The 25167-nt window shown below is 43.1% G+C and overlaps 1 protein-coding gene across 1 annotated transcript in view; it reads right to left on the minus strand.

Moving 5' to 3' along the window:
- Positions 1-10829: 10829 nt before the first annotated feature.
- Positions 10830-25167, minus strand: part of LOC117673966 (sodium- and chloride-dependent creatine transporter 1-like) — a 31433-nt gene continuing 17095 nt past the window's right edge. The window contains exons 8-15 of the mRNA XM_034431715.3: positions 25001-25104; positions 23793-23917; positions 22273-22385; positions 20954-21091; positions 19734-19836; positions 19461-19561; positions 13749-13919; positions 10830-12747 (exon numbers count right to left, since the gene is read on the minus strand). Of these exons, the coding sequence (XP_034287606.1) occupies positions 12601-12747; positions 13749-13919; positions 19461-19561; positions 19734-19836; positions 20954-21091; positions 22273-22385; positions 23793-23917; positions 25001-25104 (1002 nt within the window). The 3' untranslated portion in view covers positions 10830-12600. The remainder of the gene's footprint in view (positions 12748-13748; positions 13920-19460; positions 19562-19733; positions 19837-20953; positions 21092-22272; positions 22386-23792; positions 23918-25000; positions 25105-25167) is intronic.

A 25167-nucleotide genomic window follows, 5' to 3' on the forward strand; every position in this document is an offset into this window, starting at 1 on the left:
CCTTCTGACAAGCAAACTCAATGGGGAAGCTTAACGACCGTGTTCCTAATTGAAGACCTGCAGTGATTCACTTAAAAACAAATGTGGCAAGAAAAGTTGTAAAATGGGACAAAATTCACTTAACAAATGTTTTACTTCGCATAAATGTTGGGCTCAATTGTGGTTGAAAGTTGAGGACTACCTGTATTGTAATTCATATGCCAGAAACCAATATCTTTTTCAGAATTTTTTTTAAAAAACATTAACTGAAAATGTCCATCCACTTTGGTACCATTTTTCCTGCACAATTATAATATTTTGTCCCTTTTACTCATCCTTATTGTCTTGCTGTTACATCGTGGGTCAGGAGCTGGGCAGGTCAGACATCATCGCCCATGAAGCGGAAACCACAAGTGAAATGCAGCATCGTTAGGTGATATCATCAGAAATTCTTCCCTTGCAGAAATACATCTTGGTTACTAATTGCTCCTGGACTGGGAAGCCCTAACTCATGCCCCTAGTCACTCCTCTAGTAATAGTATCTAGACTACTGCAATGGGGCTGCCATTGAAAACCTGCATGGAAGCTGCATTGGATCCAAGTAGTTGCAGATGCAAGTTGATGCAGCCATGTAATACCACTGCTTTGTGATCACACTGGTTCCTTGTACATTTCTGCGTCAGTGGTGGGTTTCAAATTTTTTTACTACCGGTTCTGTGGGTGTAGCTTGGTGGGCGTGACTTGGTGGGCATGGCAAAATCTCCATTCCCACCCTACTCCAAGGGAAGGTTACTGCAAAATACCCATTTCCTCCTGATCAGCTGGGATTTGGGAGGCAGAGAATAGATGGGGGCGGAGCCAGTCAGAGGTGGTATTTACCAGTTCTCCGAACTACTCAAAATTTCCCTAACCGGTTCTTCAGAACCTACTGAAACCCACCTGGGTGCAATTGAAGGTGCTGATTGTCATCTATAATCTCTTTATAGCACAGAGCTGGTGTCTCCAATTGTCTTTGCTCTGTCAGTGAGATCTGGCATGCATCAGGTCTGTTCCACAAAACAGTGCCACCTGGTGAGTCCAAGCAGCTATGCCTTCTCTGTGGCACTGCTTGTTCTCTGGAACATCATCCCCGGTCCTTGCATTCCCTCCCCTCCCTGAGATTCAGATAACCCCAACTCTTCTGTCCTTCCACAAGAGAGCCTCAAAACCTGATGCTTTCCCATTGAACCAGATCTTGGAGTGAGCCCATCTAGAAGCCAAGACCCTTGAATCAGCTGTATTGGTTGGCTTAAGTTCATTCTGTTATTACTTCTGTTACTCTGCTATCTTGTCGTCGTTTTTTAGATCCCATTGTATTTTTAATCCCCCATTTTTGTGTTTTCTTTAAATGATAAGTCACCCATGGTCGTGGTTGCAAATTGAGCAGCGATATAAATCAAACAAGTAAGAAGAAGAAAAATGCAGGTCCTCTTCTCCAAAACTTGTAACGGCAGCAATTCAACAATAGGGCATTAAGTATGATGGAAAAGACATAAGAAGGGTGTTGAGTGGTTGCTGAGACGTCCATTTTGTTCTTTGAGAGATTGGAATCCATGCCTGACAGTTGTGTGTGTCAGTTTGAGTCAGTTTTTCATTCCTGGACTAGTCCCTGCCATCTTTTTGATAAGGTTTTTCGGAAGTGGTTTGCCTTTGCTTTCTTCCTAGGGCTGAGAGAGAGTGGCTGGCTCAAGATCACTCAGCTGGCTTCATACCTAAGGAAAGATTAGGTGGCCTGGTTTTTGTTTCAAAATTAATCTCTGACATAAATATAAACTCACTTAGTGCCCTTAAAATGCAAGGAGGAGGAGGATACATATCTGATATGGCTATCATAAAGATTAGAAAATAAGCAATTGAAATGCTTTCAATACTTATGCAAATGTTAACTATTATTAACATACAATATAATGGCTGAGTGCATATTTGAATATAATTATACATTTAGCCATTATCTTGCTAAGGCGTTTAAAATGGTAAAGCTGTAAATGGTTTTTCAAGGGCTTATGTATTAGGGACTGGATTTATTTAAGCCTGGAGAAAAAGATGATATTGTTTATTTTGTTTCTGTATGGATTGTTTGCTGACCAGAGCAGAGGTGGGTTTCAGCAGGTTCTGACCAGTTCTGGAGAACCGGTAGCGGAAATTTTGAGTAGTTCGGAGAACCGGTAGTAAAAATTCCGACTGGCCCTGCCCCCATCTATTCTCTGCCTCCCAAGTCCCACTGATTGGGAGGAAATGGGGATTTTGCAGTAACCTTCCCCTGGATTGGGGAGGGAATGGAGATTTTACAGTGTCCTTTCCCTGCCACGCCCACCAAGCCAAGTCACGCCCACCAAGCCAAGTCACGCCCACCAAGCCACGCCCACAGAACCGATAGTAAAAAAAAATTGAAACCCATCACTGGACCAGAGGTATATATCTAAGATAGGTATGTATGTGTGTGTGTGTATAGGGTGCGTGGGTGCATATGGACAGAGGTTGTAAGGTTGTATCAATGAGAATTCAGGGGATCAGGAAGAACAGTGTCTCTTGCAAGAATTAGAAATACTAATACAGGTTGTCCTTGACTTACCACAGTTCATATAGTGACTCTTCAAAGATACAATGGTACTGAAAAATGTGACTTGTGATCGTTTTTCAGTTACGATCTTTGCAGCATCCCCATGATCATGTGATCAAAATTCAGATACTTGGCAACTGGTTCATGGTTCATACTGTACTTATGACTATTGCTGTGTCCCAAGGTCGTGTGATCCCCTTTTGTGACCTTCTCTCAAGCAAAGTCAACGGGGAAGCCCGGTTCATTTAACAACTGGGTTACTAACTTATCAACTGCAGTGATTCACTTAACAACTCTGGCAAGAAAGGTTGTAAAATGGAACAAAACTCACTTAACAAATGTTTCACTTAACAAACAGAAATTTTGGGCTCAATTTTGATCGTAAGTTGAGGACTACCCGTGCTTAAGGGGCTCCACTGATCTGCCTTCCAAATGTGCTTCACTGTAATTCCTGCAATTATATCTAACTAGGCTGTTCAATGGCTCTGTTGGTAGGGGAAGGTTGGTAGGGGAAGGTAGTGGCCCAAATGGGTCAACTTGCTGAAGCCAACTCACCACAGTCAACTTTGTGTGGGACAACTCGCTGCGGGACAATTTAACAATTTTATTTAATTATTTAAAATAAATTAAAAAATTATTTTAATTTTTGCCATTCACACTTCATTCTGTCCCTCCTTTTGTATCCTTTCTTTAATGATTCTATTCCATGATTTCTTTGGTAATTCTTGTTCTGCAGGAGTTAGCTGTGGTGAGTTGGCTGCGGAGAATTGTCATAGTCCGCTGTCCAGACTGAGAAATTTGATCTCTTCAACACACACATACATTGTTGGCTTTGTAGTTCTATCCTGCTATCTTCAAATTATTGGAACCTTTATTATACCCCCATTGCTTTGTCTACTCTTAGTTGCTTTCCCTCACTAATCTGAATGGCAGTAACTACAAGAAGCATACGACTATTAGGGCTGCAAAGGGGTGTGCCAAGTGCCTGCATTCATCAACATTTTTACTTCAGCGGGTTTTAATCTCTCACTCCTTTTTCACTCTAACATCCAGCCTGGTGAGCTCAATATTCTTTCCTTTGCGTTGGATTACAAGATGTGGCATACCCCACATCACAAACATGCATGCGCCTTGTGCGTTTGACATCTGGTCTGACGGGAGCTGCAGTCCAGTGAATCCAGAGGGAGAAGAAGTCGAAGAAGGCTGGGTTAAACGGAGCTGCATTTTTGCAATTCAAGTCTTGCCTTTTGCCATGACAAGTCAATGCAGAATTATTTAGATTCCCCTCCCCCATCGTTAACGTACCACCGTCCTGCTGTCCCTCCTCAGCCAAAGTGAATGCAACCAAGTAAGACGGCAATAAACCTGACTGATGTGCTCGGCGTGCTTATTTGTTCTGCTTGGCAAACGGAGCTGTTGCATTATGTAAGGTGGCTGTAAAGACATTGTGGTTAGTGGGGTAGAAACCTTGTTGAGAGCTCGGCCGTAAAATGGCACAAAAATGCAAGAGAAGGCAGAGAATTCCCCTTATGGATGGTATTTCAGCCGAGTGTGGAAGCCAGCAAGAAAATAGCTGCAGATACAGCTGTATTCAGCCACTAGGGAGTCGCCAGTCTAGCCACAGAATTTACTGTGGTACACCCAAAACTTGGGGATTCCCCACCCCTGCTAGAGAGGAAAGACATCGCAATTACCTAAAACGTTGAAAATATCTAGGGTGCCTTATGCTAGGTGCAATCTGGGCATCCAAGCCCCCTTATCCCCACGTTTTCGGTGCAATCCTCACTACCTCTGCCAAATAAGGCTATTATTAACTACACGGAGAATAATAGCCGTATTGATGTAAATTACAATTATTTTTCTTCCTGGTATCGGCTGGTTCAGTTTTGAACTGCTGCCTTTGATTTGTTACTCTATAGCAGAGGTTGACAATTATGGCCTCTTTATGACCTCTGGATTTCAGTTCCCAGAATTCCTGAGCCAGCATGGCTGGCTCAGGAATTCTGGGAGTTGAAGTCTACAGGTTGTAAAGGGGCCATAATTGTCCACCCCTGCTCCAAAGTGCTCCCCTGAATTATAGTACATTTTTTATTTTTATTTATTTTTATATGCCGCCCTTCTCCGGAGACTCAGGGCGGCTTACAATGCGTTAAGCAATAGCCTTCATACTTTTGTATATTTTTATACAAAGTCAGCTTATTGCCCCCACAAACCGGGTCCTCATTTTACCCACCTTAGAAAGGATGGAAGGCTGAGTCGACCTTGAGCCTGGTGAGAATTGAACTCGCAGTAATTGCAGGCAGCTGGATGTTAAATGCTGCCTTAGTAGGAGGCATTAGCCTCCTACGCCACTCAGGCTCTGTCATCTATCATTGATATGGGTTTTTTTGTTGTTGTTGTTATGAAGAGAGCAAACTTTAATTTTCTTAAAATCATGAGGTACCGATAGATAACTGTTGCCTGTCTTTAAGGCTGTTTCCATTAGCATGAGGTTTTCCGAGAAATACTGCTAGGAGATGCTGCTCACTTTGATGGGTGTCTACAGCCATCATTCCTAACCTGACTGCATTCCAGACAGGATGAGACTGTTAATTCCTTAAATTCTCAGCCTTCGGGCCTATTGGGAGTTGCAGGAATAATAGTACCCATCCATCTGGAGAGCACCAAACGAGGAAAGTTTCTGTAGGAGTAATAGCTTACGAGCTGAAGATCAGGGCTTTTGCTGCCATCTTGTGCTCATGGTCTGTGAGAGCCACGCGGTTAGAATGGGTGGCTGTTTTACACTTTTTTTGTTGAATTGCCCGAGAAAACAGATACTGGGGATCCCTTCCTAAAGAGATCACTGATGGATCGTTGGCTTTTAGCCATCCACTTATTTCTGACACTTTTGGGTTTTTATCTCAATAATGGCACAAACAAACACACACATTTCTGATCCTGGTGTAATTGCTAATCCAGGCAACCGGTATAAAAACTATATACCATTTGCCTAATAAAATATTTATGTCCTGTCATCTCGGCATATTTTCCTTTTGCTGTAAGCAAATGCTTCCACGGAAGCTGGAACTCTGCACGATCTGATTTCTAACTGATCAAAGCAGGGGTGGGGAGAGCTCCCTGCTTGCAGGCAAATGCTTTGTTCTTCCTTCATCCTCTCAGTGTGAGTTGTGCAGGCTCTAGTCACCTATTTTCACATGCAACTAGAACAGAATGCTGGAGCAGAATTAGGAGGCATTTCTTTTGCAGCTACAGGGAATCCTTGGCTTATAACCATTCATTTAGCAACCAAAGTGGCAGTGACACGGAACAAAGTGACTTACGAGCGGTCCTTGCACTTACAACCCTCGTAGGAGGGGTGAAATCCAGCAGGTTCTGACAGGTTCTGGAGAACCGGCAGCGGAAATTTTGAGCAGTTCGGAGAACCGGCAGCGGAAATTTTGAGTAGTTCAGAGAACCGGCAAATATAACCTCTGGCTGGCCCCCGAGTGAGGAGGGAATGGAGATTTTGCAGTATCCTTCCCCTGGAGTGGGATGGGAATGGAGATTTTGCAATATCCTTCCCCCAGGAGTGGGGAGGGAATGGGGATTTTGCAGTACCCTTCCCCTGGAGTGGGGAGGGAATGTGGATTTTGCAGTATCCTTCCTCTGGAGTGGGGTAGGAATGGAGATTTTGCAATATCCTTCCCCCAGGAGTGGGGAGGGAATGGGGATTTTGCAGTATCCTTCCCCTGGAGTGGGGAGGGAATGGGGATTTTGCAGTATCCTTCCCCTGCCACTGATGCCCTGATCGAAATTCAGATGCTTCGCAATCATGATGTGTTTATGAAGTTGCAATACAGATAGTCATCGGTCTACCACCTTTAGAGCGCTCCATGGCTCAGGACCAGGGTACTTACGAGACCGCCTTCTGCCACCAATAGCCTCTCACCGACCAGTTCGCTCCCATAGAGAGGGGCTCCTCAGGGTGCCGTCGGCCAAACAATGTTGACTGGCGGCCCCCAGGGGGAGAGCCTTCTCTGTGGGGGCACCTACCCTCTGGAACGAGCTCACCCCGGAGATACGGAGGATCCAAGACTTACGCATCTTCCGCTGCGCCCTAAAAACGTTTTTATTCCAACAGGCTGGTCTGGCCTAACTCTCCCTTTTAAATTGGGTTTTAAATGTTTTTAGATAAATTGGATGTCTTAAATTTGTTTTTTGAGCCTAAATTATTTAATCTGTTTTTAATAGTTTTTTAACTTTTGTATGTCTTTGTATTTTATCTTGGCTGTTCACCGCCCTGAGTCCTTCGGGAGTAGGGCGGTATACAAATATGATAAAATAAATAAATAAATAAATAAATAAATAAATAAATAAATAAATAAATAAATAAATAAATAAATACGTAAAGGGCAGCCAGGCTAATAATTCTCAAGTCCCTGTTGGTGTGTTTGCATGTGTTTGTATATGCAACATGGGCTAGTGGCACAGGTTGAATATTGAGAACATGTTAACAGATAGTCCTTGACTTACAACGATTGAGCCCACAATTTCTGTTGCTAAGTGAAGCGTTTTTTAAGTGAATTTTGTCCTTTTACAACCTTTCTTGCCACGATTGTTAAGTGAACCGCTGCAGTTGTTAGCTTAGTAACATGGCTGTGAAGTGCATCTGGCTTCCCCATTGTCAGAAAGTCAGAAAAAATGATTCCGTGATCCCAGGTCACTGCAGCGGTCATAAATATGAGTCAATTGCCAAGTTTCTCAATTTTGATCATGTGGCCATGGGGATGCTGCAAAGGTGGTAAGTGTGAAAAATTGTGATAAGTCCCTTTTTTGGGGGTACCATTATAATGGTCACTAAACGAACTTTTGTAAATTGAGGACTACCTGTATTCTGGTTGCCATTTGTGACCTTTCCAGCTGGCTTCCAAACACAATGGGAAAAGCTGATTTGCTTAATGACTGATTCACAACTGTAATGATTCACTTAATAACCTTAGGTCACAAAATTGAGTGTGGCCCATTTAACTGGTCTTGCTTATCTCAGTTGTGGTCATAAATCAAGGAATACTTGTAACTTTTGAAGGCAAAGGTAGATCAAAGCTATGATAGGCCCTGGGCTTAACAGATAATGGGAGGACTTCTTCTTGCATCCCAAACTCTACTGACGTACTTGTACACACATAGATAAGACTGCAAATGTTCATATTTAGCTCCTCCTCTAGTGCCCCAAAGATAGGATGACTCCCAACTCTCATGGGCTTCCACAAGCTTGCAAGAACATAGTAGTTCTAGAAGGCTTTTAGAGAGATGAAACCGCCAGAATAAAAGCTACTTTGGATTTTATCACTGTTGTCTATTTTTACAATTCTGCAGTTGTATTATTTATTTGTATTTGCAACTGCCTATACAAGCTGCTCAGGTTGAAGCAGCAGATAAATCAGACAAATAAATTAAACATGCTCTCAATATTCAAGAGGTGCCATTAGTGCGTAATGTTGTTTGTACGAACACACTCACACAAACACACCAAGAGGGACTTCTTGTGAATTAGCCTGCCTGCCCATTACAAAATAGACAGATGACTAGTGTTCGGGATTTCCAGGCCAACAGGCAGTGAACGGGCCATTCTCCTTATCTATAGGTAGTCCTCGACTTACAACAGTTCATTTAGAGACCGTTTGAAGTTACAATGGCACTGAAAAAAAATGATTCATGATCGTTTTTCACACTTACGACCATTGTAGCATCCCTATAGTCACGTGATCAAAATTCAGACAGTTGGCAACTGGCTCTTATTGATAATGGCTGCAGCGTCCCCGGGGTTGTACAATCAGCTTTTATGACCTTCTGACAAGCAAAATCAATGGGGAAACCCAGATTCACTTAACAATCGCTTTAACTAACTTAACAATTGCAGTGATTCACTTAAAAAGTGTCACAAGAAAGGTTGTAAAATGGAGCAAAATTCACTTAATAAATGTCTCAGCAACAGAGATTTTGGGTTCAATTGCAGTCATATGTCAAGGACTATCTGTAAACATGCTCTCAATAGTCATTAACCCATAATATTGTATATACAAACCAGGAGTGGGTTCTAATTTTTTTTACTACTGGTTCTGTGGGCGTGGCTTATTTTGTGGGCGTGGCTTGATGGTCATGTGACAATTCTTTAGGATTTAGCAGAGGTACTGGTCTACCAGGCTTTTAACTGCTTGCAGAACTGTACCAATCTACCCATTTGTTTTTGGAGGCACTGGTCTACCCATTTATTTTTGCAGGCACCTGTCTACTCATTTGTTTTTGGAGGCACCGGTCTACCAGCACACTGCCTTTTAACACTGATCAGCTGTAGGGCGGCCCTTTGAAGCCCTGTGGCAAGAGTTTAAACAGTTTTTTTCCTTCTAGCCGATTGGCTGGGACTCAGGAGGCAGCAATAGATTGGGTGTGGGGCCAAATAAAAGGTAAGAATAACGCGGGGGTGGGTGGGTGGGAGCAGAACCGGTTCGGTGACGTCATATCGTCACCCTACTGGCTCGGCCGAACCGGGAGGAACCTACCACTGATATACACAAACACACCAAGAAAGACTTGGGAATTAGCCTGGCTGCCCTTTACATAGACCGATGACTAGTGTTCTGCCAAAGTGGGATCTCCAGGCCAACAGGCAGTGAATGGCTACCCCCCTTACCTATTCGTAGAGAGCTCTGGGAAGAACAAGACCGACAGCCAGATTCAGAATCTGTATCCAGTGCTCAGTCCTTTTGAGTTCCAAAACACTGAAGCTATGTTGGTTGATATTCCCATGGGATGATTTAACAGGATTGGACAGAAAAGAAAATAAGAGTATATATGGAGGAGAAGAGACTACGTGAAGCAAATGAGAACAAAAGAGTGCAGAGAAATAGGATGGAGATTCAAAGTTGACATTCGTCATCTCTTGACTAACCCCGGTTCACTTGGAGATTTAGGGCTAATCACTGCCTTCGCTCAACCTATCTCGGAGTATTAAAATAGGGCATGTTATGTTAAACCACATACATCTTGGGGAAAAAGTGGGATATAACCTTAATGAACAAAAAACATAAATCGTCATATTTATGTATCAAAGCTTTTGAGCTTAGCCACACAATTTCATATTTCTGGCTTCGCGGGTTAGATTTAGCCAATCATATATATATATATTCGTGTTCCAGCCTCAGCTAAACTCAGGAGTTCCCTGAGTGGTTTGGGGATAGCTGACACTACCTTCCTCAAAGGGCCCTTGTAGAAAAAAAATAAGGAAGAACTATTGATGCCACCCCAAATTCACTAGAGGAACAATTCAGTAGAAGCATCTAGATGTTGGCCCCAAGTATTCTCTTCCTCACTTTCTAACCAGGCACAAAAGCTGATTTCTAAGCAGGTCACTTACTTTCACCTACTCACAGTAAAATCTGATCCTTGACAGTCTGTCTAGGTGCAGGCAGGGTGAGTCACCCATTACTTCAGAGTCTCAGATACTGTCTTTCTTGTTCCACAGTGCTAGACTTTGTGAGTGATGTGGGAGTGAGGCAAGGCAAGTGACAAGGATGAGAAGGCATTTCTCCTAACTCCTTGATAAGGACTCTTCTGCTCCACATCCTTATAGATAGCAATAGCACTTAGCACTTAGACTTATATACCACTTTACAGTGCTTTACAGCCCTCTCTTAAGTGGTTTACAGAGTCATCCTATTGCCCCCAAGAGTTTAGCTCCTCATTTTACCCACCTGGGAAGGATGGAAAGCTGAGTCAACCTTGAGCCTGGTGAGATTCGATCTGCCAAATTGCAGGCGGCCGGCAGTCAGCAGAAGTAGCCTGCAGTACTGTACTCTAACCACTGCGCCACCATGGCTCATCATTGACTGACCTCTTATCTCCAAAAAAATGATAGATCCTGGTTTGTGTGCTTCATGAACCAGACCCAGCTTTCAAAAAAACATAATGAACTTGTTGCAGATTTTCTTTCTTGTCTTCAGTAATCGTGGTGACTTTGGGCCTGCCATTTTTCTTTTTCTGCCAAAATGGAATGATGAAAAATGGGATGCAGGACAGAGCACATTAAAAACTTTTTTAAAAAAGTCTACCTGTAATTTGTGTCATAAAGAAAAGGAGGACACTGGGAGAAACATACACATGTGAGAAATGATGCAGATCAAAAGAGGGCTGTTGGTTCACCTGGTTGAATAAAAGACAGTACAGGTGAGAAAGGGTAAGTGGGTGAGTGCCAGTTTAACAAAGATGCCATGAGCACAGTAGAGAACATCTCTTGTATTTATCATTGGAAGTCAGATCAGTATCACTTTGCATATGTAATTGCCAAAAAAAAAAAAATGAAAACAGAAATAAGGAGCTGAGAATGAGGCTTAGGAGGATTGCAGGGGTGGGTTACAGCTTCATATGTGGCAGGAAATGAGAGCTCAGCCCAATTTGGCACAAACATTCATATATTACAAATACATACATTGGAGTAATGCAGAGCATGGCTTTATCTATCATGTGTAAGAGAAGGATGATTAGCCAAGCAGATTTGCTTGCTTGCTGTATTTTTTGTTTCTTAAAAGTCTTTGTCAGAGGCAGAAATTCAAAAAGGATAATTTTTCACAATATGAGCAATTAGGATTCTAGTTAGTTGCCATTAGAAGGATTTTCACGGTCATAATGCATTCACATCGAGGCAACACGAGATTCCCGTTTATTATTTTGGTATAGTTTATCATAAATAAGCCTTAATGTAGAATTGCCTTGTTGAATTTCTGCCTGCTAGGTGGATGATAAAACTATAGGAATTCAAACAGAAATAGATGCCCCTTTTAGCAAGGAGTTTTGCATGCCAACTGTTTCTCCTTTTAAAATTCCTCTATGTTTATAAATGGAGAGATTCAACCAGCAATTGAGTTATTTAAGAATTTTTTTCAGATCCTCTTAGTCTCCTTAGGGCCCAGATATTATCCATGCAGATAGATTTCTTTCTCCTTTTCGGACGGAGGAAGATTTCAGATGTTACAAGTGGCGTTAGGAAGCCTGATGCCCACTTGCAGTGCCCTTGATCAAGACCACCCTTCCAAATGGCAGAGGGAAAAATGTGAAGGCAACAGAGACAGACAAGATCTAAGTGACAGAAGGGTTCCCCCTCTTCCACCCCAGAAAGCAGTATGAAAATGTGGTACATTCAGTGTAACTGAAACTGGACCAGAGATATAGGAGTGAGAGACGGGGAAATAATCCACGAGGAAAAAGAGGCTAGAGATTAATGGAAAGCATTTGGTCTTTTTCTGTTTCTTTTGGAGAGAGGAGAATTAGGGGAAAGAATTGCAACACAATGAGCAGGATTAGCCTGTTAATCAGCTACGGTTACATCGGCTCTATAGCTGGTTGTTGTTTTTTCCCCCATGCAAAGACTGAGTCCAGGAAACTAGGAAAGCATTGGGTGAATTGGGAAACTAAACAACTGAAGCTTTTGTGATAGTGGGAAGCACTAAGCAACTCCGGAGTTACGGAGGGCTCCGTTAATGAAGGTTTTCAAGCAAAGACTGGACAGCCATTGGTCTGGGAGAGCATAAAGATTCCTGCCCCAGGACTTTGGAAGAGAAGATCTCCATGGTCCTTTCCCACCCTATGATTCTATGATAAGGAACGAACGCCCGCACCTGAGGTTTGAAAGCTAACACTGGAAGAATAGGATGAAGTGAAACCTCAAACAATTTTGGGACCCTAAGTGGGTTCTTTTCATTGCTTGCATCAGCACCTCTACTGGTCAAGATTTACCAAATCCAATTCATAGCTTTTTCGTTAATCACAAGAGTCTCACTGAAGATGGCGAACCGAGGAGTTGTAGGGAGCCCAAGGCAACCAAAAGCAGAACAGGGCAAAGGTCTTCTAATTTGCAAGGGACTTTCCCCCCCCCACTCCCCCTCTCCCATTATGCCCATTCTCCCCTGGCCTCTTCCCTCTCCGCATGACCTTGGGTGGGTGGGGGGGAAGGGTCTTGTGTTATTCCTACTGGGAGAGGGCAAGAGACATTAAATCACAGTCTCAAAAAGCGTAGCCTTCTCTGGCGGGGCAGCAGCAAGACTGTCTGGTGGTGGCAGCAACTTTGCCTCTGCTTCGGGTGTCATGTATTCCAGGTGGTGGTGGCCCCAGACAGGGGTGGTCAGCAATTGCCAGCGCTGGGGGAGAAATGAATGAGGCAGTGGCGTCAATGATCAACTCAAGGCAGCACCTCAATTTGTTCACTTTTATTTATTCACCTGAAATAGTCATATCTGGCTCGAATTAGCCCCGTTGGGGATTGGAAAGAGAGTTTTTCTACTCGTTTGTACCATAAAAAATAGGGTGTTTAAAGTATAAAGTCCCCTCCCTCTCTCCCTCTCTTGGAATGAAGGCCTTTAATTAAAGTCACACCACGACATATTTAAACCATTCAACATCAGTCAACCAACGTTGCTCAAAAGTTCTTTTTATTTTTCTTTTATGCTGTTGCCCCGAAAGATCTTTTGAAGAATGGCTTGATATTCCTTAAAGGCACAAATCCAATTAATCAACTAATTATTGTCCCTGAAACTCAAAAGGCCTCTTTTATAACCGTTCAAAAGCAAGCCACAACTAAGTGCAAAATGAAAACTAAATGAAAAATTTAACAGGCAGGATAAACCCGGATTACTCTGAAAGTTCTGGATAGAGTTCCTGATGTATCTCCTTGAATTTACCGACGGTGTATCTTCTTGCCACTTGCCCCTTACTTTTGGCTTTGCACAATTGCAACTTCATTCTATGAATGCTAGAAGATCCTCTCTTTCTCTGGCTAACCACCCTAGAATTTGTTTGTGGCTATACTTAATAGACCAGCAAGAGTATAAACAGGCAAACACCTTAACTGCTAAATGAGATGGCAGGTCTTGTTCTTGGGCACATTGTCAAAGTTTTAACCAAGCCTTTCCAAGGACCAGCACAGCTCCATCTCTGGAAAAATATCTCCAATGTCACTGACCCCATCATGCCATGAGAAGGAAATATAAACTATATTTGAACAAGGAGGAGCCAAACCCTAGCCTAGCCTCACCATAGTATCTTCTCACACCGTGCAGAATTCCAGGTGTCCCAAACAGACAAGCCTAACAAGCAAGATTGTTCACTGGGCTTCAGGTAGAGATGAGCTATTGACACTCACCTGTTGGAAGGTGCCCTTGCTTCGCAGAAGTTTGTAAGCGACAGTGCAGGGGATGCAAAGCATGGAGGCAAGGGCCAGCATCCAGCCGATAGCCTCCCCCCACCAGGGGTAGACATAGGTCTTGTTGTAAGTCAGTGGCTGATAGTTTACCACGTGGAACAGGAAGATGCCCTGATTAGGAACAGAGGAAAAGAGGGGGAGGGAAGGAGGGAGACAGGGAGGGAAAGAGGAGAGACCAAAGTGAAGATCAAAGTAATTTCAAACTCTCTTCCTTCCGAGTTTTGCAGTTTTAATGACTGAATTATCTGTTTGCCAACTGAACCCTCCTTCAACTTTCGACATTTTGTCCCACTTTTACACTTCATCCCATTCTGCACTTTTAGATAAATTGCTTTTTATGTTGTTATTTTTTTAAAATTGCTCTTTTAATCAATGTGTTTTAAAGCAGACATCTTGTAAAAAAATTGAAAAATGATTCCAGTCAGGGAAGGAAATAATTTCTGACATCTGAGGTGCCAGCCAAGTAGCTCTGACCTCAATAAATATTAGATGCAAAGTGTGTGGGTTTTTTTCTGCTCCTAGGAATTGCATCCGAAAATGCTACATGCTTTGAAGTCACTTTTTTTTTTGCTTAAAATATTTCTTACCCTTTATTAATGTGCTGTTAGATTGTTTTTAATGTGTTGCCTCTATGCTGGTCTGTGAACGTAATAAAGATCTGGTTGAATACATTGCCTCTGTGTTACACATTTTGTGCCTATCTTCATCAGCAGCACAACAGAATATCATAATTTATAATGCATACTTTCTTCTCCATGCATTCGATTGTAATACCGTTTGAAGTATTTGGCTATTCATTTTGATTTATCTTTTTTGAGGTTGAGTGGAGAAAGAGAAAAAAAAATTTTTCTTCTTCCAGGAAAGCAAGGCAATTCCTGTGTTCGTTGAAACGGGAACATTTTCAGATTCACAAAAAGAAGAATATTATGCATTTGCACCAACATGGTACTGTCAGTTGTGCCACATCTTTTGAAGTGGGTGCAAGTAGCAGTTTAACAGTAACAGAATTGGAAAGGATCTTGGAGGTCATCCAGTCCAACCCCCTGCTCATGCAGGAGACCTATACTAGGGATTCGAACCGCCGAACTACTGACTTTTCTGATCAACAAGCTCAGCGTCGTAGCCACTGAACCACCTGTTGGATACATGGACAGAGGAGATGAGCTTGCTACTAAGCCTGCCAACCACCATCTATTTTTAGGTTTTACTTTATTTATTTATTTTTTGGCTGATTCTAATTTCAAAATGTCTGGAAAGCATGCCACCAATTGTTAGCAACAGAAAAGGCTCTGGGGCTCCAACAATTGTTGAAGGGGGGGCCTGAATGACCCCTAGGTTGCCCATCCCCAGAGTAGATTCTAGAATACATTCCTAGGTAAAAAGGAATGTTAGAGATGAGTAGAGAATGTGTCACTATAGTACCTGTGAAAAATGTATGCAATGGGAAAATTGACCAGTTAATATGTAGGAATAACTTTATGCCATTTTAGCATGCATGCATGTAGTCAGTCAGTCAGTCAGTCAGTCACTGAGTGAGTGAGTCAGTCATTCTTATGTCTTTCCCACTTCTGCACATGTAAAAATGCATTCGAACTTTTCTATGGAGAATTGTGTTCAAGTGTCTGTTTTTAAATGCAACATTCTCTAAAATTATACTGTGTATCCCTGAGCATAATGGGCTTCTAAATATATTTTATCCCAAGATGTGCATTTCTCAAAGCCTTTTTGGTCCATTCTGTAAGCAAGAACTATGAGTACAGCAAAATTCAGGGCATCGCACCATCCAAAGGCAACATATGTTTCAATGAACACATTGCTCTGGGAATTCCAAAGCAGGTCAATTCCCACAAGAATTCACAAAAGTATAATTGCTACTGGATATGACACAGATATCCAGGTTATTTTAAAACAAGCAGGGGAAGGTTATAGCCAAAAATAGGATGGATTGGGGTTTTTTTCCCTTTGTTAGTTTGCTGTAATGCAGAACAAGCTTTTACAGCAACTTTTCTCAACTCAAGCGCTAACTCTGGCTAGCCAGCATTGTGGATAACCAGGCACACCTGAAGGGCACCAGGCTGAGGATAGTTGACAAAGAAAACTAATAACAAGGTTCTCTTTTTTAAAAAATAGAACTGAACATGCCCCTGTGGTTGACTTAATGCAAAAGCAGAAGTAGGAGGTCATTTTGAATGAATCCTCTTTGTAAATTTGCCCGTGTCCTTAAATTTCAGATTCTCTGCCCACCATAGACTGCAGGGCAGATCATTATATCACCTAAGAATGGACCGCCTGCGAAGTGTGGCTCTCCATTTTTTCTACCCCAGCTTTCAGGATCCTTTAAAAAGCATTGCTAAAAAGGGGGCAGGAAAACACTGAGCTGATTGAATATATATATTTTAAAAAAGGCATGTGGACTTCTCAAAAATTCTCAAACCCTCAGTGTCAGCACTTCAACCTGCATTTACTCTAGTGCTGACATAAGAAGGAGAAGAGGGGGCAGCTGGCAAGAGGACGCTTGACTTCTCACCTACTTATTTTCCCTAAAGATAATATCCCCTAGGAGATGAGATGGGAGGGGGGACATTCCTGGGAGCTTAAGTAGTAGATATGGGGAGAGTGATTTGGAAGAGGGCCAATGAGACACAGAGAATTGGGGAACGGAAAGGGAAGGTTTGGGGTCAGGAAGTCAGAGTTGGCCACGATCAGGGACAGGTTGTCGTGCTTAATAAAATGAAAGATTTCTTCAAAGACTATCTGTTTGGAAATGCAATTTATTTTATTTGAGACATTGAAACCTGACACTCAGATCAAATAAATGAATGAATAAATATATTCACCTCCCCTTCCAGGGTCTCCCCTTCCCCCCCTCAAAAAAAAAAAAAAAGGAAAGGGGGGATTTGCTATCCAAAGGTTGCTTGCTATGTAGTATAAAAAAAGACCTCTTATATTGATCCAGACTTTGAAATCAATACAGAGTCGTTTTTAAAAAAGCGATTAAAAGGATCTTTTTAACAGTGGTGAGTTTGGGGGGAATTGCCCCTTCCCTGCTCACACAGTTGTATCGTAGCTATGAGTGCAATTGGAACACAGTGCGATCTGCACATCTACAGAAAAGCAACAGAAAAAACCAAAACCAGAAGTACATAATTGCCAGTTGGAATTCTATGTACCACTTGTAGCAGGAGCACCCTTTCCCAATTCAGATGCCCTCAACCCTCTTTAAAAAAAGCCCTGGAGATCTGGCTGTCCCCTGGCTAGGATGTTACATGAGCTGCTAGGATATGTTAGTCTGTGTTTTGTGAATGATTGACCCCAGAACTGCATATTCTTCTATGCGATTCTTCTTATGACTGATGCATTTCTTTAAAAAAAATTTTTTTTAAAATCTGATAGTTGCCTGGTTGCTTGGTGAGTGGCAGCTATCTAAATCAGATAAATGAGTAAGAGCAACACAGTTGTGCCAGGGACTAGCAGTCTAGAAACAGCACTGGGCATGATCAGTTCAAATCTAGTGCAGAAGGAAACCAAATTTTCCGAAATCATCAGGGTTTTGTTCTCTTAATAGATGGCAAACGTAAGCACGAGCTGCCTCGGGTATATTAAAGCAAAGTCAGACTTGTGATAATTATATTGTTTTCAGAAAAGTGTTCAGGGTCAGAGATGTGCCTAAGAGGGTGTGTGATTGCATTTAGTTATCTTTGAACGGTTTTCTTGTTTTAAATAACCATTTATGTGCACGGATGCAGAGACGTACATCTGAATTTGGATGGGAGCTCTACCATGGAAGGAAACATTTTTACTCTTTTTGCATCCCCCTCCTCTATATCAGGGGACATTTGCGTCTCATCTTTGCTGCCAGTCCAGCCAAATAGAATTTGGAGAGTCAGAGGGGATAGGAAGGAGCCCTGGCAAAACATCAAGCCCTTGTGCCAGCGATTTGTTGAACTAGGAGGCAATCCGAAGGTCCAGAAACAAAATACTCTTTTTTTTTTTTTTTAACAAACTCAAGGACACCCAGTATCCTTAGTTTCTATGATTGCACAAGTAACCTTTGAATGGGAGGGAAAGGAAAGGGCAAGCATTTTCCTCTGAATGCAATGTACTCAGTAAAATGTCAAGTTGCTACTGGCTAGGATTGAGGTATCGCATAACCTTCATACTTAATCAAGCTCATTTTTAAAAACTGGCTGGGGGGAAAAAAAGTTGTTGGAAAAAAACAGCCTAAATGGGCCCAACTTCAAGAAAGGTCTTTCTGATTCTGGGTTCAAGACCCAAGTGCCACGAGATGGGGTGAACTCCCGTCCTTGTCCAAACTGCTGCCAACCTTCGGTGTTTCCCCGAAAATAAGACCTTGTCCTATATTTTTTTGAACCCCGAAATAAGTGGTTGGCCTTATTTTCGGGGAGGTCTTATTATTTTGGGGCACGTGGAGCAAGATGGGCTCCTCTTGCAGTCTTACCTGATATCCAGCTCTGTCTAACCCTAACCAGAGGAAATGGCGGGGACCAGCTGCACATGTGTTTAAATATTTTCAGGGAGGGCTTATTTTCAGGGGGCAGCTTATTTTAGTGCATGCGCTCAAAAGCGTGATTGGGCTTTTTATCAGGGGATGTCTTATTTTCAGGGAAACAGGGTAGCAGTTCGAAAGAATGCAAATGCAAGTAGATAAATAGGTACCACTTCGGTGGGAAGGTAACAGCTCTCCATGATGTCATGCTGACCAAATGACCACGGAAATGTCTTTGGACAGCACTGGCTCAATGGCCTTGAAACAGTGATGAGCACTGCCTCTTAAAGTTGGCAATGACTAGAGGAGTAAAATCTGCAGGGACTCCTTTATTTGAGGGGTCCTTGGTGCTCTCTGAGCTTGGTTGTTTTCTTGAAGATGTTTCATTACCCAAACTAGGTAACACCATCAGTGCTAGTGGGGTTTGCTCTCAGTTTATATTCTGGTCTTTGCCTGTGTGTGGGGGTGGGGTGGGGGTGTCCTAGAAGTTCTTTGGTTGGGCTGTTTGCTGTTGGCTTCTTTGGCAGTTTCTTGATTGGGGTTTTATTTATTTGATTGTTGGTCTGATATTAACCTTGAAGTTAATCTATGCTGATCTGGGTGCTGATTGCTGGTGGAGAGGTGCTTGGGTCTTTTTGTTCCTTTTTGGGCTGGGTGCATAGTCTATAGATGTTGTTAATGTCTATGTCGCTATTGATGGCTGAATTGTCAGAGTGCCAGCCTTCTAGAAATCAACTGGCATTTTTGGACTTGGCTTGGTCTTGGATGGTCACATTTTCCCAGTGGAAACTATGGTTAAATCTATCTATATGCCTAGCAATGATGATGTTACCTAATTTGGGTAATGAAAAGTCTGCAAGAAAACAAGCAAGCTTAGAGAGCACCAAGGACCCCTCATGTCAACCCTGATCTAGCAATAGCAGTAGCACTTAGACTTATATGCCGCTTCACAGTGCTTTACAACCTTCTCTAAGTGGTTTACAGAGTCAGCACATTGTCCCCAACAACCTGGGTCCTCATTTTACCAACCTCGGAAGGATGGAAGACTGAGTCAAATATTCTCCTTTATTGCTCCTTTTACCTTTTTCTGATTTTGCACCCATCCCTACCTCCGCCACTCCCCACCCACCCCCCGCATGACTTACCACACACACTACGGGAGTAATGAATAACCAGCACCACTTCATGTAGGGCAGAGGCCGGTACCCAATCATCCGGGCGATGTCATCCATGAAGCGGTCGGCTCCTACAAAGAAGAGAAATGGAAGTTGAAGACATGCTGTTTTCCTCCCATCTGGTCCAGGTTCTCTCCCTAGATCTCTCAACGCACGGAGGGCAAAACGGGGCTTGAGAAGAAGGTGGGGAATGGCAAGTAAATGCTGACTTTTCTTTCACTTTCCCTCCCTCTTTCCACTTACCATAAACCCAGGCAACCACCACACACTCCCAAAAGGCTTGCCAAAGCAACGTGATTCCACTTGCAGAATAGTTGTCGAAGAGCTGAAAAACGTACATCCCACCCTACAGGCACAGAACACAGGAGAGGAGCCGATTAAGGAAGTCATTCGGAGCAATATTGTTTATTGGTGTATGATGCTGGCGGTGGAAATGAGAAATGAGAAAATGTAGGAGCCTGTGTGAACAGCCCATCCCCAGAGCTCCATCCAGCTTCTCTGTCTCGCTCTTTTAAGATTAAGATAATCTGTATTGTCATTTCCTATATACACAATGGCACGTGTTAAAATGAAATCCCAATGCCCGCTCTCAAAAGAAAGAAGAAAAGTTGTGTTTTTTGCAAACCGAACACTTTGATTGATTCACAGAGAAGATAATACTAATCATTCATGTACCATGTTTCATGTACCCCGAAAACAAGCCCTAGCCCGATTTTCACACCTGTGCCTAATTTAAACCTTACCCCAAAAATAAGCCCAAATTACACCCCGACTACAGTCTGGTTGTACAAGGTGGGGCGAGGCACATGCGTAAAAATCAAGCTAGGGTGCGGATGGGAGGGGTGGAGCTGCTCCAGCTTACCTTAGGACTGCTGCAGCTAGGACTCTCATGCCCCAACACCTGTCACGAAGCTGCCTGACACCACTGCCACCACTCATGCGCTCAACAGCACAAGACACCATGCAGCCTCCTGCCACACGCGGCGGCACTGTCATGATAAGCTACATGGCGAGCAGCCGTAGAAGTCGGGCAGCGCCATGACAGGTGTCAGGGCATGGGAGGCCTGGCTGCGGTGATCCTAAGGAAAGTGGGTAAGACATCACCCCCAAAATAAGTCTTGATGCTTATTTTGGGGCCCAAAAGAAAATAAGAACGGGTCTTGTTTTTGGGGAAACATGGTATTTATTTGGAATTTTCTGAATCGCTCTTTAAAAGGGACCTGGAGTGATTGTCAGACATGTAACAGGTCTTGCAGAAGAAGACAAGCAAGGCTCCTTTTGCCTGGATGACTAGAATAGTTATTTCTGTGAGTGCGTTTAGAGTTGGAACCAGATGGTCATTACCATAATAGATTCACAAGGCTGCCAAGCCAGAGAGACTCAAGCAGCTTACAATTAAAAGCTCCCCCTAGGTGGAATCCATTTTACAAAAAGGATCGTCTTTCTTCCAGCCTTCAACTCACCTGAGTCACCATGGAGAGATCAATGACACAGCAGACAAGGCAGCAGATGGCGGCTGTGATCTCTCTGCGGGGTGAGGCTGCCGCTGGCTGTGGAAACAAGTCTAGGATACCGGTGATGAAGCCTTCTACACCCACAAACTGGCAAGAAGCAAGGAGACATTCACCAGTGGAGAAATTAAAAAATAGTCAAGTTGGGGACCATGACTATGCAACTGTAGCCCAACTTCTGTTTGTGTATTCCCCATGTGTAACATCTTAAAAAAGAGTGGAGTTTTGATCAGGTTTACCTTGATCCTTCTCCCAGACACCCTGATCTCCTTGGCAATGTCCCAATGTCCCTACCCTGTTCTGGGTAGCCTCCCGCTGCCCTGCGCTTATAACATCTGACCCAGCCTGTCCTCTCTAATTGTGTCAGCCACGACTCCCATAATTCCTTTGCTGGCATCCTTTTGGACCAAAATGGAGGTCAATCATGGGACTTCAAATCTAATACAGCATCATTTTGGAGCCACACTAGATGATATGTTAAATGCGTGACTGCTGTACATTCTCACCACGTCTCCCCGAACTGCTAGATTAAAACAAAAACAAAATGCAGATCTAAATTCACTTACATCTAATGCAATGCACTTTGGTTCTTAGGCGACAGGATGGCAACTGGCCAGAAATATTATGGGTAGCGTGAACGATCTCTTCTTACAGAGCCCTTTGAGCACGCCCAGCAGTAGCCTAATTAGCCCAGCCAAATGTATGACAACAATGTAGATGCAGAAGAAGCCTGGTAGGGGAGATGTCTGACCTCAAGAGGAAATTGGATGTTGTGGCGTGAAAGAGTACAGTTATCTTGAAGGAGAAGGTCTTAAAGAGAGCCTCAATGCTTTCTTCCTCACTCCTGGTCATTTAGATCAAGATTTTAACTACTTTGTTGTCCCTATCCTTTTGTAATTGTGGATAGCAGCAAGAATATTCCTGATCCTCTTGTAATGAGAAACACCTTATCAAATCAGTTCTGCAGATACTGCTGCTACAACGGGCTTGTCCAACCCACAATTCACGGAGTGCATGTGGCCCCGGGCAGCTGGCAATGCGACCTCACAAGATCATAAACTTTTACCATCGTTATGTGATTTATATACATTAACTGTATTACATATTTTATAGGCAATTCCCCTTCACTCAGTGTGGCCCAGGCAAGCCAGAATGTTGGACATCCATGTGCTACAAGGACAGGAGGAAGCTGGGGGGATTATTAAAAAAGTTGATAACTGTATATCTCTATTTTTCATCTTTTCTACACCCCCGCCCCCATGAATGGTTACCTGGCTGTCCAGACCCAAGACAAGAAGCATGAAGAAAAACAGGGTAGCCCAGAGTGGAGACAGCGGCATCAGTGTTACAGCTTTGGGATAGGCAATGAAGGCCAAACCAGGACCTGTAAGACAAAAACAATGCTCGAGAATGGAGACTGCAGAAAAATCTTACAAGTTATAAGAAACTAATAGAGAAGGACCTCTTTGGAAGAGGCTTTCAAGGCCTCAGCCAGGAGTTCACAATTTTTCTGGAACAGGTCCATGCTCAACTTTCAGATGGTAGATGACCTTAAGACATTTATTCTTAATTCGATCAAAATTTAACTGCCTCTATCAAATATAGCACTAGCACTTAGGCCTATATGTTCTGACCTACGCTTCCTGAGATAGTAAAAAGCACACAATTAATCCCAAAAACCCTCTTTTTATTTCAACGGCTGTGAATTCTGTTCATTCACAGCCCGTGATGAGTCACAAATAGTTTGTAAAGAGTCTGAGAGAAGTCTGCCACAGTCCTTCGGGATAAGGCTGATAAGCACCCTCCTTTATCTCCCTTGACATGCTGCCAAAGACCTAATTGGCAATTAGCTTTGCAAGACCACACGGAGCACAGAGTCAAAACGGAGCTTTAGAATTTAAACCGACCAGCACAAACAAAGTTGCTTCCTGCAAAGGTTCACATGCCTTTGCTCCTTCTTTATGTCTTATGGGAGGTGCCAATCATCTCCAAGCCTTACTCCTGAGTCTCCCCTTTTGTCTTAATTGTTCTTGCCTTCTGGCAGCTCTGCGCATGCGCACACTGGGAACAGGCTCCCCGTTCCTGTGCCTCGCTGACGTCAGACTCTGGAGGCTCCAGAATCAGCACATAACTCCCAGATGGCCCTAGCCCCCATCTCTGCCTCTGATGCAGAGCCCTCATCCGAGCCTTCCCCAGACTCCAGGACCGGTCCATATTCCTCCCCAGCCTCCTCACTGTCCAACTCTGCTGCCAACTCTGCAGGCTGCGGGTGGACCACAACACTATATACCGCTTCATAGTGCTTTTACAGACCTCTCTGAGTGGTTTAAAGAGTCAGCATTGCCTCCCAACAATCTGGGTCCTCATTTTACTGACCTTGGAAGGATGGAAGGATAAGTCAGCCTCGAGCCGATGAGAATCGAACTGCCAAACTGCAGGCAGCTGGCAGTCAGCAGAAGTAGTCTGCAGTACTGCATTCTAATCACTGTGCTACCACCAAGACTACTGTCCCGCAATATGTTTAACTCAGTTAAACCTTCGACCTCATCAAAAATTACAATTCACTGCTTAAATTTTAAAGGAATCCTGGGACTGCACTGAAAGCTATCCTAGGTAGGAGACTGTGCGCCTCTGGTCCTGCAAATGTTTTTGGATCCCACTGAATCCAAGTGCAAAACAGGCATTCTAATACCGAGGTACTTTCACTCGCGCAAAACCCTGGAAAGAATCTGCCTCTCAAAAGAAAGGGAAAACCACTGGCAGGAAGGAAATTCTGACTGCTGCTCCTTACCTGACTCTGCCACCTGGGAGATGTCTACCCCCTGCTCTGATGCCATGAAGCCCAATACTGAAAATACTACAAAGCCAGCGAAGAAGCTGGTGGAACTGTTGATCACAGCCAGGAGATATGCATCCCTGTAGAGAGGAATGGATAAATTCAACACAACCAGAAGTGGACACTTAATAGCCTCAAGCCTCCTCCCTTATCCAGAAGGCAACAGAAGAACTGCTGTGCTTCTGCATCACCTTATGGTCCAAAGCTCCAACCAGCCTGGAAATTGCACTATTCTTTTGACCTGGAAACCCTTTCCACTAATACTACAAGTGGCAATGATTGTTGTGTGGAAAAGGAAACACACAATGCACGGTCACAATTGAACACACATTATGGAAAACACCCCAGCCTTGCTCCTTTTTATTAAGATTACAGAATTTAGATGTTTATGTGCAGAAAGTGAGATAAAGTGATAGTCGAGACAATGTTAGCAAAGAGACTCACTGATGGCTATAGTCTGTGGTTTAAAAAAAATCCCAGCCGAATTCTGCCCTGACAGAACTCATAATTTGCAAGAAAAAAAGCTAAACTAGTTGTATTTCAAACTTGGCAACTTTTAAGATGTGTGGACTTTAACTCCCAGAATTCTCTAGCCAGCAAATGCTGAACTCCACACATCTTAAAATGGCTAGGTTTGAAAAAGCACGGATGTAAATTATGCAAATCAAGTATAACTGCACACATTCTTGTCATCTGCATAATTTGTTTAGCCTTTGCTAACCTTGGAGTAGATGCTGAAACTTCTTAATCCTTAATTGTTGTTTACCACTTACACTCTTACTGCTTCCTTTCGCTTCCAATATTTCAATCATACATTTTCAAGCTTGTATTTGTAACTTGAAGGGCTTAAAAAAATGTCAGAGTAGTGGAGAAATGAGATTTCTCCGGGTGTCAATTGGGTACACATTGTGTCAAATTATATATTTATGGAGATTAACAGAAAGCACACACAACTAAAAATCGGTGTGTTGATATGCTGGTTTAGGGACACGGAGAGGGAGAAAATGGGATTAAGTTGACTTAATGCCATGTTTTAAAGATTCTTTTTTGAGGGACAGCATTTTTAGGATTTAGACAATCCCAAAAGATTTCACCACCATGGTTGGCTCTCAGAATTATCTGTATGTGATGTGGGTGGGTGGGTGGGTGGGTGGGTGTCTCACCTGTAACAGTTGTTGTGGAAGCGATTGTAGCTGCCAAGTGCGGTCAGGGCTCCCAGCCCAATAGCATATGAGAAGAAGATCTGGGTACCAGCATCAATCCATACCTGAGATGAGGGGAACAGCTGTGGTATAAACCCCACTAGTGGAGGGGCAGAACTCTGTTTGCA

The sequence above is a fragment of the Pantherophis guttatus genome, chromosome 2, assembly GCF_059756535.1.
Source record: "Pantherophis guttatus breed Tessera chromosome 2, ASM5975653v1, whole genome shotgun sequence".
Classification (NCBI taxonomy): Eukaryota; Metazoa; Chordata; class Lepidosauria; order Squamata; family Colubridae; genus Pantherophis; species Pantherophis guttatus.